This window comes from Podarcis melisellensis (assembly GCF_964234715.1).
Source record: "Podarcis melisellensis genome assembly, chromosome: 16".
NCBI classification, from domain to species: Eukaryota; Metazoa; Chordata; class Lepidosauria; order Squamata; family Lacertidae; genus Podarcis; species Podarcis melisellensis.
This window is the reverse complement of record NC_138533.1, coordinates 4,393,415-4,406,640: the sequence shown is the minus strand read 5'-3', so window position 1 is coordinate 4,406,640 and position 13,226 is coordinate 4,393,415. Positions and strand designations below refer to the sequence as shown.

General features: G+C 48.2%; 1 protein-coding gene across 10 annotated transcripts in view; it reads right to left on the bottom strand.

The window, feature by feature from the left end:
* Nucleotides 1–1,823: 1,823 nt before the first annotated feature.
* PIP5K1A (phosphatidylinositol-4-phosphate 5-kinase type 1 alpha) overlaps nucleotides 1,824–13,226 on the bottom strand; it is a 45,021-nt gene continuing 33,618 nt past the window's right edge. For 4 of the 10 annotated variants that reach the window (XM_081891511.1, XM_081891504.1, XM_081891510.1 and 1 more), the window contains 7 exons: nucleotides 11,867–12,004; nucleotides 10,958–11,087; nucleotides 9,056–9,084; nucleotides 8,367–8,433; nucleotides 7,176–7,227; nucleotides 5,665–5,749; nucleotides 1,824–4,673 (listed from right to left, as the gene is read on the bottom strand). In XM_081891511.1, coding sequence (XP_081747637.1) covers nucleotides 5,711–5,749; nucleotides 7,176–7,227; nucleotides 8,367–8,433; nucleotides 9,056–9,084; nucleotides 10,958–11,087; nucleotides 11,867–12,004 — 455 coding nt within the window. In that variant the 3' untranslated portion in view covers nucleotides 1,824–4,673; nucleotides 5,665–5,710. Of the gene's footprint in view, nucleotides 4,674–5,664; nucleotides 5,750–7,175; nucleotides 7,228–8,366; nucleotides 8,434–9,015; nucleotides 9,085–10,957; nucleotides 11,088–11,866; nucleotides 12,005–13,226 lie in introns of those variants that run through there. The other 6 variants (XM_081891506.1, XR_014163472.1, XR_014163473.1 and 3 more) reach the window with 6 other exon arrangements.

Below are 13,226 nucleotides of genomic sequence, written 5' to 3'. Positions count from 1 at the left end.
TCCTCTGGCAATCTGCACAGAATTTTGCTTAATTGGTTGCCATCCATTTGATTTTAATTAATTTTATAATGAATGTTTTTAGAATGTTGGATTATTTTGATTGTTGTTAGCCGCCCTGAGCCCAGCTTTGGCTGGGGAGGGCGGGATATAAATAAAATTTATTATTATTATTATTATTCCTTCTACGCGCAGGCTCTGAAAAAAATAGTCCGTTTTGTAACATGGGGTGGGTACATATATGTGTGTGCTTGCATTTTATGCTTATATAAATCCTTGGGTATGTAAACATTTATTTATGCCTCTATTTGTTTGTGCATCTGTTCTATGTACTGTAAATGTAATTATCAATGATCAGGGGTTGAGCAGCAGACAATCCCAGGTTCAGTTCCTGGAATCTCCAGCTAAGAGGGGCTCCTCTCTCTAGAAGCTCTGGTTATCCAGCTGCCAGTGTTGAAACCAAAATGATCTCACAGCCTTGCTGCCTTCATTTCAACAGTACAATCAGGAAAAAATGCCTCTGCGACCCTTATAGGCCAAGGTTGGAAAATCTCTTTGGCTCTATGCTTCAGATCCATCTTGTGGGCCAGATCTAGTGGCTGGGGCAGCAGGGCCACCGACCTGTCAGTCACCTGACATCACCATGACTTAGCCAAAGTGGAGGTATGGGTACATCCCAGAGTCAAGGCGGGATTTAACGGCGCCCTCCTGCCCATCAAATGACATCATGAAGGACATCAGCTGATGGACTAGAGTTGGAGAAAACAGCCTCAGGGGCCATTGGGACACAGCTACCCTCTGATGTAGCCTTAGAAGAGGGGTGGGGAATGCTTTCAGCACAAGGGCCGCATTGCCTTCTAAGTAACCTCCTGAGGGCCAGAGGCAAAAGTGTGCAGAGCAACTAATGCAAATTTTAGTTTTATAGTAGGCTAGTTTGGAACCGGGACACAGGTGGCGCTGTGGGTTAAACCACAGAGCCTAGGACTTGCCGATCAGAAGGTTGGCGGTTCAAATCCCTGCGACGGGGTGAGCTCCCGTTGCTCGGTCCCTGCTCCTGCCAACCTAGCAGTTCAAAAGCACGTCAAAGTGCAAGTACACAAATAGGTACTGCTCCGGTGGGAAGGTAAACGGTGTTTCCATGCGCTGCTCTGGTTTGCCAGAAGTGGTTTAGTCCTGCTGGCCACATGACCCAGAAGCTGTACACCGGCTCCCTCGGCCACTAAAGCAAGATGAGCGCCGCAACCCCAGAGTCGGCCACAACTGGACCTAATAGTCAGGGGTCCCTTTACGTTTACCTAGTTTTGAACCACGCCCCAATCTATCTACTACGCACAAGCAAGAGACATAAACAGAGTTCATGAAGGCTACTTAGGGGTTCAAAGCAGGACTCAAGAACGGCGTGGCTTGGGAAAAACTCTGATAGTGACATGGAGGGAATGTAAAGGACTAAATTCCTATTCCACTCTTCCTTCTCCTCCATGGAGTTCAGAGCAGCAGACACAGGTCTCCAATCCTCACCTCCTTTTACGCTTTACAACAACCTTGCGAGGTAGATTGGGTTTCAGGCTTCAAGGCTACCTCCGTTTCTGCTGAGACCAGGTTTATCCTGCAAGGAAACCTCCTGGATCTCTGCCCCTCAGAGCAAGGGAAGAAATCCAATCCCAGGTAAGATAAGAGCCCTATCGGTGCCTTTCAGCGGCGGGGACACCCTACTCGCGAGTAAGGAGACAACCTCAGGGAGCAGGCAAGCGTAATGTGGGCATAAAAGAAACGCACACGATCGAAATCACAGCAATGCACAAATGCGGTAGCGCAGGCGGAGACTCTTAAAAGAAATAAAGACGGCTTTATTGGACCGAGTAGCACACGGCATGTTACGCCCCATCGTGTCCGACAGATGAAGCTGATAAAACAGGCTTGGGGTGTTGTTGTTTTCTGAGAGAGAAGGGAAGGGGGTTTCAACATCCATTTGAACAGGCAATGATATGCCTCAGAGTCACGAGGGGCGAAGTGATAAAAATCCACGGCACGGCACATCGAGATGGGCGGCTACAAGGATGTTTGGGCAGGTCCAGAACCCAACCGTGTATTCATTCATTCTCTCTCTCTCTCTCTCTCTCTCTCTCTCTGCGCCAGAAACAAGTCATGGACGTGGCTGCGCGAAGGAGATAGTCCTCAGTTGTCCCGCCTCCAGTGACGGGAGGTAATGGCAGTTAGTCCCAGCGTTGAATGAGAAACCAGTCCCACTCACTTCTTGAGGCTGACTTGGAGCTTTTTAAAACGGGTCCAAGGCAAGGGTTGTCTTCCCCACCCCCCAATTTTTTAAAAAACGCCAGAACTTGTGCTTGCTGCTTCCTTAAAACCCAGTCAAAGCAAAGTCATTAAATCGTAACACTATAGAAAGAACCCCACTCCTCTCACCTTCAGCTCGAAGAGCTGATTTTCCCCCATGGAAATTGGGGGGGGGGTGTTTGGGGGTTTGGTGGGTGTGGAAGAATACACTTAAATACAACTTCATAAATATTAACATTATGAAAAAAAAACCAAACCAAAAAAAAAAAGCTTGTGTTCTTTTCCTCCTCGAGGGACAAAAATAGACGATTCTGGGGATGTTTCCGAAGAGTCAAAGGGTGTCTAATATAGACATTTACTTAAAATAGAACTCTTAAAGAGAATTGTGGAGAGGGCAGGGTAAGGGAAGGAAGTTAATTCCTCCAAACACAAAGCTGTGTTGTCACCTGGAGTTCTGTATGGCTAGAAAAACTGCAGGAATTTAACTACTTTTCTGCATTATGAATGCAAAATAGGATTTGTCCCTGTCCCCCCTTTTTTTTTTTGTTTAAAAAATAGAATCAACCAATTATTCCCGACATGTCGTCATACTTCCTGATCTCTTCACCGTATCTAAGAGATCAGGAGTGCTCCGTTCGTCCTTCCTCCCCTATTCAGGGTTAAACAAGGTACACTTGGTCAAGCCTGGGCCGAGTATAATGGCTAAACCTGGTTGTCCCTAAGGTGCAGCCCACCTGTGAAAAGCTAACCATGGGTAGTCAGAAATTGGCTACACCCACAGCAGGCACTGAAAAAGGGGAGGGGGTATGTGAACTTGTGGGGCACTCCCTGTTCCGTACAGAAAAAAGAAAGCGTTTTGCTTCAAGTTTAGGTTCCGGTGGAACTTCCGCTATACACCAACATTTTAAACAGAATAAAACCGGCCTGTCTTCATAAGCCTCTAAGCTTCTTACTGTGATTACTGACAGCAAGGGGGATATAAAAAAATACATTTAGGAGAAATATAAATTCTCTTGGTGGAATTCTCTAGGGAGGAAAGGGCTGTCATGATTTCAACTTGACCGTATATGTAGAATATTAATTTTTTTATTAAAAAAAAAACCAACCCAAAAGTTATTGGCATGACACAAGTTCCAAACTGCCGAAGGGGCTCCTGTTTGGAAAGTTTAGTGATTCTCTCACTAAGGTTTTATGCTGCCTTCTGCCCCACGCTCTCTCCCCCTAGTTTAAAGACCTAGTTGCTTTCTTCAGAGTCGAAGGGCATCGCAACTTGGAACGGGATAGAAAACTTTCACTACGTACAAAGGAGGAAGTTGGCTGTTTTTATAAAGCAAAAGGAGCTGGAAAGCCTCGGTGCTAAGATCTGAGCACAGATATATATATGTGTGTATATATATGTATAATCAAAAAGAAACAAACCAGAAACCAGGGAATTTCAAAATTTTCTTTTTTTAAAAAGGAGGTTTATAAGTCTGGAGTCCCTTAAAGGACTTAATACTGAGAAAGGGAGGTGTTTTCCTCCCTCACAAAGGCCAGGGGGGATTAAGTTTGGTCCGCTAGTAAAATGCTGAAGGCTTAAAAACCAGCATCTGACCATCTTTGCTTCTGAGCAGACGTGCTTACAGTAGAGTTTAAAGGGGGCGAGGTGCTATCGCTTGCGCTAAAATAAAAATCAAGATTTAAAGATTAGCATGGATGTGTGACACACACCCCTTCGCCCCCACCAAGAGGATAGTTTCTCCCTTGGAGAAAAGGCTGTTCTTGGTGCGTCAGAAGTTTCTTGACCTAAAAACGACATACGTTAAAAAAACAACAACAACCTAAAGAACCAACACCCCAATACGGCAGTTTGAAAGGGGGGGGGGAGTTTTAAATACAAGTTAAAAATAAAACGTCAACGTTCATCCTTTTGCAAAGCGTTCCAAGACCAACAGACACCCTGATCCCTCCCCCCTTCTGCTCCCATGGAGGATCGGGAGCAGAGAGGAGCTCCTTCGCAGCATCAAGACGTTCTCTGCTCAGGCATTTGGGACCACCTAGAAGGGTACCTGTCCCTTCTTGAGACACAGCCTGGAAAACCCCTGTGGCTCAGGGAAGCTCTTCCGCCTGCGCCAGAGGAAACCTGGGATCCCCCATCAGAGACCCGGCGGGCTTCAGGAACGTTGGCGGATAACACTACTTTGCCGCAGGTGTGTGAGAGAGGAGCTGAGCCCCGCCCCCCCCCCCCCGTTTTGTCTGTTCAGATCAGTTAAAAGTTCTAGGTATCAGCAGCCTGGGAAGGGCTGGAGGTTCAGTGCTCCACAGACAACGCAGAGAGCGTGGGGGAAAGTCTTCCGCTCACGTCTAAAGAAAGGAAAGTCTTCCGCTCACCCCATGATATTTCACTGCAAAAAAAAGAAAAAGAAAAGGGAGTTAGGCAGGTTTCAGGAAGGTCGTGCCTGCAGCTTAGGCGGAGATTTCTGTGGTGGAGTGATGCATTGCGGGAGAAAAGGATATGCCATTTTTGGAAGGAGGCAAACTGAAATAGCCTTGGGAAGAAATGAGGATTTTTTTAAAAGTGGAAAGTAGTACCAGTTCTGGATGAGGGGGATCAGAGAGTGCAAACCCTGAATCCAGTTCGGTTCTGATCTTGTGGGGTTTTATTTAACTACTGTGGCTAAAACAGGAACTTTTCTCGTGCTACCCTGGAAGTGGGAGCTACCTTAACAGGTCAGCTGCAAGCAGCAGCATAACTCTGGAACTCCCTGCCTATTGACATCAGCAACTTCTCTGTACTCTTTTTGGTTTAGACTACATTTTTGTTTAGACAGGCCTTCCTAGACATAGATGCAGAATGTTGATGTATGTGTTAATGTGTTTTTAGCTGATGTTTCTCTTTTGAAGATTTTAATAGTTGTTTTTACTGATACAGTCGTACCTCTGAAGTTGAACAGAATCCGTTCCGGAAGACCATTTGATTTCTGAAATGTTCGGCTTCCGATCGGCTGCAGGAAGCTCCTGCAGCCAATCAGAAGCCACGGAAGCCTCGTCGGAGGTTCGGCTTCCAAAACAACGTTCAAAAACCAGAATACTCACTTCTGGTTTTTGATCGTTCAGGAGCCTGAACATTCAACTCCCAATGCGTTCAGGAGCCGAGGTACGACTGCAATTCTATTGTTTTATTCTCCTTGTAAACTGCTTTGGGATTCTTCTTTTTAGAATGAAGTGGTGTGTAAAATTTATTAAACAAATAAGCACAGGCAAAGTCGACAAGCGGCCGCCTGAGGTTTGCCAGTGCTTTGCTAGGTCTAACAGCGAGTTCCAAGAGTCCAATGCAGTTGCCAGGAGGGCACCAAGCTGGTGACCCGTCCTTCCTGTAAAAAAAGGACAACTTACAAAGCTGATCTCCGTCTCTGGCAAGTCTTCAAATTGCTCCATCAGCTCAGAGGGACGTCCTGGTGCGGAGGGTCCTGGAGAAATGCTGAGGGGAGAGAGGGGGGAAATAAGATGCTTTAAAAAGGGGCGCTATGATTATGATGTGTGGCCTCCCCAGGTTACACTGCAAAGGCTGCTCAAAAACAGGACTGGTGTTCGTTTATGGTACCAGCTTCCATGGGCAGGTGTTTGCTACAAAGGAATCCCTCCCCCTCCACACAAGTGGCCAGATGGTCGGTAGTAAGGACCTCTCCCCCAAAGAACCCCACAGCTGTATCAGGACAAAGGAGGTTCATCTTGTCTAGCTCCCTGTTCTCACAGAGGCCAACCAGTTGACCCCAAGGTAAGCTCTTTAGCAGCATGTGAGAGTCACAGAGGAGGAGACCATCAAGATGCAAGGAGCTTCCCGTTGGTTCCCAGAGGGGTCTCAGGGCTGCTGAGTCTTTCCTTTGCCTCCACTGCAGGAAGGGGAAATATCAGCTCCTTGCTGATTAGTTTAATCCACAACACGCAGAAAAAAATCTCAGCCAAACCAACTGGTAAAAAACAAAGCTTGAGAAAGTTTGACCTTCTCATTCATCATTTCCATGGGGGGTGGCGGGGAGGGGGCGTTTGAGAAGTTAAAATTTTTATTGCTGGTAACAAGAGTAGCTCTTGAAGCACACGGGATGAAAGGTGGGGTCTTATTTCTGTACAGCTGGCTTGCTTAGCCCTTCCCAGGTTCCTGTTGCTCTTTCTCTGATCTCGCTTCTTTTGAATCCACTTAACCTCTCCAGACCAACTTGAACCAAGAGGGAGTTCAGCTGCAGACAGAAGCTGATCACACTAGAGGGAGAAAGTCTGTGTCTTGGCTGCAATCGCTTCCAGCTGCAGGTGGAAGTTTGATGGGATCTGGGGCTCTTCTATAAAAAAATAAGAATGGCTGCAAGCAGGAAACCTCCCCTTCTCCCTGATGAACTAGCTTTCTGCATGCAGGAGAATTAAAACTGTGCAAAAGTCTTGAGTGCAGAATTACCGGCTGAGCGGGAATTAGACCTTGATTAATGTGACTCAACACCCCGAGGAAAAAAGGGGGGACCCAAACCCATGGCAGTTTCCAACTTGCAATAAGTCCAACGTGCAATTCCATGCTGGGGGGGACTGTGCCTTAAGGGATGGGGATGAGCATCATCTGTGGCCCTGCAGAGATTGCTGGAACTCCCAACTCCCATCAACCAGCACGGCCAACATTTAGGGATGATGATGATCATAGAATCATAGAGTTGGAAGAGACCACAAGGGCCATCGGGTCCAACCCCCTGCCAAGCAGGAAACACCATCAGAGCACTCCTGACATTTGGTTGTCAAGCCTCTGGCTTGATGATGATGATGATGGGAGTTGTAAGTCTGGCAACATCTGGAGGGCCAGAGGTTCTTCCCATTCCTGGGTATTATTGGGACACTGCACATTGATGGCTTCCTTTTTCACCTACTTGGGAGAACGTTGAACTAGCTACCTCTGAAGATAAGCTGTTTTCCTGTGACCTATGTGGAGATCAAGAGACAGACCTTTCATCATTCCTGAGACGGCTGTACTCTATTAAACACACACCAGTGACCCCCCCCCCAACTCCTTCCCTTCCCCCAAGATCTTCCGGGTTAAGGAAACCTCTCTTTTAAAAATAAAGAGGCGAGTGATGGCAGCCTCTCTAAAATGTGCTGCATTTCTATAGCCTGTTTCAGCTGAGAAAACACACTACGTGCTGCGACAGCCAAAAAGGGAGATGGCAGAATAGGGGGCTGTTTGTGTAGCAAGGGACAGAGTGAAGTGAAGGCTTCTTAAGGAAGAAGACTACTTTAAAACACAATTGTTTTGCTGGCTTTTTTAAGCCTACTCCCGGTCTTTCAACCAACGTATGTGCAAAACACAAACTGGCCTTTTCACAAGGTGGCACAAATCCCTAGCTCCAATTTCTCTCTCTCCCCCTCCCCCCCAATCTTCACAGGGGCTGGGAGAAGCTCCTCAAAAATGGGGCAATGGGGGTTATCTAAAAGTAGATGAGAAAGAGGCGAAGGAAGAATGTGTTGTGGAAGAACCCCGAGGGGTCAGTGCAAGGCAGGGAGGCGGCCAGGCGAACTGCTCACAGCCAATGCTGTTTCCCTGCCTTTGAAGCTGTGGCACCCAAACTCCCGAACACAATCCCCAGGGAGGCTCCCCTTGATGCTGTTTTGAGGACAGGATAAGCTGCCTTGGTTTCCCCCAGGTGTTTTTGACCCTGCCTTTTCATTTCTGTGCAGTCTTCACACACCTCTCTCAAAACGTATCATTTGTATGTTTTGATTGTGGCTGTTGTTTTCTTAAGATGTCCTGGGGGGGTCTATCTGAAGGGTAAGGCGGAAACCCCCCAAATAAAAGAAGTTGGCTGACAGGAGCTTATCATGCCTTATTTATTTCTTTAATCCCACAATCTGTTCCGAGCCCTACAGAGAAGGGGTGCTAAAAACCGGATTCAGATGCACCTGCCTAAGGGCTTCCTGGTTTGTGTAAAGACAGACAAAGCAAGGCGGTCTCTGCCTCCCTTAATCTATAAGCAATTTTCTTTTCCTTTTGGAATAGCTTTCGAGCTTGTGAATAAATAGAACAAAAATGCCCCACCGGCTGGTCTGCGTATGTCTCATCTCACCTACGGCTACTGCTGAGGCTGAACCTGGTCTTGCTAGAACACATGTCTGCATAGCTCTGCCTGTAACCTAGGCAAAGATTAAAAGGGGGAAGGGTTAAGTGCATCATTCTATGTGGGCGAGACTGAAAACACAGCTGGACACCAAGCTGTGAGAAACCCAGGGAAGCTGTCTGAACAGCAGTGAGACCCAGCCTTTAGAGTCTGCTTTCTGGGGCAGCTGAAGGAGGGCTAGAAGTCTGTATGGCTGACTGAGTGGGCAGGGAGGCGGGAATTGCAGCTTCGCTGGATCAGACCAATGGCCGATCTCAAATCCAGTATCCTTCTTTCCCATAATAGTTAGCCAGATGTCTCTGGGAATCTGTTCGGTCCACATTGTGGGGTGCTCTCCATCCCAGGTGTGGATAGGCTGGGCTGCAATCAACAGGAACCTTTGCAGGATGGTTACAGGTGATGGGGAGGGCAGGGAGCTGACAAGGAATGGATTCCTGCTCTGCCCCGTACAGTCACAGCAAAGAGGCATTTCAGCACAATGTAAGAATAATCCAAACACCATCCAATCAGGACAGCAGAAAAGCCCCTCCTCAAGTTCAAAGGTGAAAGAGAGACAGCTACTAAGCCACGGTTCAGGTCTTGGCCCCCCACCCCTCACCTAGGGAAGGAGGTCTCCGGAGTCGGATCCTTTGAGGTACCTGATTTGTGCACTTCCACTCCTATTGACCTAAACAGAGAAATAAAAAGAGAAAGAAAGAGATGGAGAGCATGCCTGATTCTCAGTGGCAAGGATCTAGGAATCTGAGCTGCTTTGCACAATACTTTTTTTGAAAAGGAGCAAAAAAACCAAACCCAAAACAGCTGGCATGGCTGAACCAAGAAAACAAAAGTTCATATATATTCTCCCTCTTTTTTTCTCCTTTCTCCTGGAGAAGAATCCCACCCCTGCGATTCACAAACCAATTTCCAAGCTGCTGATTTAGCAAGAGATGCCAATAAAATGTTAATCTTTAGTCCAGGAGGGATTTCCCCCCACCCTTAAAAATAAACCACCAGCAGGTGGAGCTGCTAGCTAACCCCCAACCCAGCATCACCCCCTTTTTATTTCCTTAAATCTCCTCTTCTCATCTTCTTGTTACATACAGGAGACGGGGGTGGAAATGGGGGAGAGGCTGGGTTGGGGATTGGTGATAAAGCAACAGAGAAGGGAAGGAACATTACATGAAAAGGGTGGCGAGAGAGAAATCAAGCTAGCGTGGTATATTTGTGTCAAGAAAGCGCAATTGCATTTCATCCAGTAAGGTGCAAAAGGGGGGAGAAGCAAGAAAAGACAGACTTTTAAACCACAACTGATGAGTGACTTCAATTAAGCACCCTCAAAAAACCTGACAGCTCCCTACCTGAAGCTGTGATTTCCCTCATCTGTGTGTCTTCATGCCACGCAAATTTTTATTTTAAAAGGGGAGATTCCCAAATGCAGGGGCTGACTCAGATCACAAGGCCCCTGAGCAAAACTGCTTTTGGCAAAGAGCCTGTTGCAATTAAAACAGGGTTGTTGTTTTTTTAAAGCTAGTTGTAAATGGCAATACCGCTGGTCGTGCAGCTGAAGACTAAGCTTAGAAGGGGGGGGGGGGCTGGGCTAAATACAGGAGCAGTTTTGAACTTGCATGCCAAAATCCTCTTGCCCCGCAAAGGCAAATCTTGAGATAATGAAGATGTTGCCAAGGGTCTTTGTGACAAAACAGCCAGTCTACATGGGTGTTCTGCCTGGAGACTGGGGCATCTAAAGTGGCTTGCAGCCTGCTTGGATATTTCTTCCTAAGCAAGGGGAGGTTGCGAGGGAGAAGTGAAGTCCTGGTCCTACAAGCTTCTCGTAACACCCCCCGAAAAGCCCTTGGGGAGCTCCAAGAACAGACCGACTGAATCAGAGCAAAAGTCTGTCTGCTCTAGTTTCCCGTCCCAAGCAGATGCCTTCCCTGAGAAGCTCACAAACAGGATGTTTTTAACACTCAATTGGGAGCCACCCAGAGTGGGGAAACTGGGGAACTCAGCCAGATGGGTGGGGTATAATTATTATTATTAATATTATTAGAGCCCCCTACACACCCACACCCCTGAAATTCCATAGCTTCCTGCCTCTGAACCTCGGGTGCGGCCTGGTGTCTGTGTCCCTCATCTCCCTGTTGAACTTCGACTTATAGTAGACTAAAGGTCAGCGAGAGCAGGCAGACCCCAAGTGCACTCCTTGAGGGATGCCAGCTGGACCTCAAGGCAAAAAGGCAAAAAGAAGGGGGGGGGGAGAGAATGCAAACCACAGCCAAATAAATTTGCTCTATTACAGGGGAGGGGTGGGATCAAAGGATTGGTGCAGCACACCTCAGTCACTTTCCCAAGGCACCCACTTCCCATCAGGGAAAGCCAGCTGCAAATCTGGGCTGCCATGACCACTGCCTGCAGATCCTCAGCCCTAGAGCGCAGGATGCGACAGTTAATTTTGTAATAAAATAAACCCAGCCTCACTATGAACAGTCTTATGGCAGACTGGTTTCTACACATACACACTTGGAAAACAAGAAGCCAGCAGCCGGGCCCAGCCTTACCTGTTGGCTGGTGAATCGTGGCTCCTGCTCCCCAAGGAGGAGGTGGATAAGGTTGTGGCAGCTGAGTCGCTGTTTATTTCCTCTGCAAGGGGAGTGTGGGGGAGAAGGTCAGGGCGGCCCAGCTGGGAACCTGAGGAAGAGGAGAAAGGGGTGGTCAAGCTTTAAAGCTGTAATTTGAGTAATTTTAATTTGTAATTTGGCATCTTCATCCTCCCCGTTCTTCCTTTCATGTCTTAGTCTGGAACCTGCCAGGATTTCTACCCTTGGCTGCTCACCCACTCCCAGCTGGGGGAACCCTTGGCGTTGTTCCGTGCTGTAGATGGGAGAGGCTTCCTCAACTGATCCCTGCTTCGCTTCAGATAGTACCATAGGAAGCTGCTTTGTACCAAGTCAGAGCTTTGGGCCAGCTTGCTTAGTGGTGTCTGCACTGATTGGCAGCAGCTGCTCTCCAGAGCTCCATGGCTCTCTCTCTCTCAGCCCGGCCTGTAGACGCCATTGGGGATTGAACCTGGAAGAAAACGCTCTATCCGCTTCCTCTGGGTCTCTACCCTACCCCACTCCATCCCAGACTAGTTTGAACCGCATCATGCTGACAGAGACAAACAGAAGCCCCACCCCTGGCTAAATCCACCACTGGGCCAAGCCATTACGCACGGAAGGGGCACAAAAGCATCTGAACAAAAGAGTCTGGCCCCCCAACAAGTCTTTCCCCTGTCTCTGCGGAGAGTTCTCATGCAAGGAGCATGAAACCTCCCCTCCTGAAGCATGGAATGCTGCAGCTGAGCAACTGATGAAGACAACTCTGGGTGTCGCCGCGGCTTGTCAGGCTGGGACAGGCAGGAAGGCCTTGGTCCTGACATGCCTCCTCGTCCTCCCATTCCCCCCCCCAACCTCTGGGGAGCCACCAACCTTGCTCGACTTCCGCCTCCATCGTGAACTGCGCTTTTGCCTCGCACAGCCCTTGCACCTGGGATGGGGCGCCACCCTGGCCTGGCCGCCGGGGAGGTCCTGCACCAGACCGGCTCTTTTTCGAAGGGGAAGATTTAACTTGGAAAGGGAAAGAGAAACCACAGACGTGTATACCAGATGCAGCCTTATTGGCAGCCTTTGTCTTGCCTATTCAGCAAGGCACAAGGCTTAACACACACAAAATATATGGGGGGTGGGTGTGGAAGGGTACTCAAATCACTTGAAATAGAAAGCCTTTTGAGTAGCTGCGACTCAGCAATAACCAAGATAGGACCACTGGGGAGGAAAGTGGAACTGAAATGCCCAACATACTCGGTCTAGTTTAGTGGTTTCCCAAGGTCTTGAAGGGATGCTCTCTATGGGGGTTTGCTGAGCAAGACCCTTTTTGTAGTGGGCAGAGTGCTGAACTAGGATACGGGGGAGACCACGGTACAAATCCCCACTCAAGGGTGTGACCTTGGGGACCAGTCACTGCCTCTCAGTCCTCTCAAAGGGCTTTTGTGTGGACTAAGCGAGGAAGGGGAGAACCACGAGTGCCACTTTGAGCTCCTTAAGAGAAAAAAGGAGGCATAGAAATGCAACAAATAAACGAAACAGATAAGGTGTTAGGCCTGAACTTTCACATCAGGCATGGGGCCTGATCCATCAGCTCACCGGCTCTGAAGCCGGGGCTGCAGGAGCTGCCTTGTTCCAAAGTCAGCCCACTGGCTCATCGTCACCAGTGTCACGTGCTCAAACAGGCAGCAGCTTTTGGAGGTCTCCTCAAGCCCGGCAGCTTTAACCAGATAGGCTGGATAGTCAACCCAGGGGCCATCGACAGGCAAAGCCTGGCACTGTGACTGAGCTTCAGCCTCTCTCCCTAAACATCCCAACCAAAAAGCCAAACTGAGAGGTTTCAATGGCTTCTCCATCACCTGCGGCTTTCTGGGCGCTGTTAGACTCCCATCAGCCAGCATGGCTATTGCTTGTCAAGGTTTTTTAGACGCTCCAATGGTTTCTTATTTTCTAACTCTGCAATTCTTTTTAATTTGTACTGCTCTAACTTTTTGATGTTTGTCTCCCTGGGCTCCTTTGGAAGGGCAGAAAGTAATAATAATAATAAAAATAATAGGAATGATGATGCAAACATCTGGAGAGGCAAATGTCCCATGGCCTGGGCTAAGAACTGCTTAGATCATGTACCATCCAGTATAGCAGGGTTTACTTTGGGTCCGGTGGGAATAATTCCAAAGCAGAATTGTCACGCTATTTTCAGAGGGGGCCCAGAAAAGCCTGCTAGAGCTCTACCCACCCAGAACAG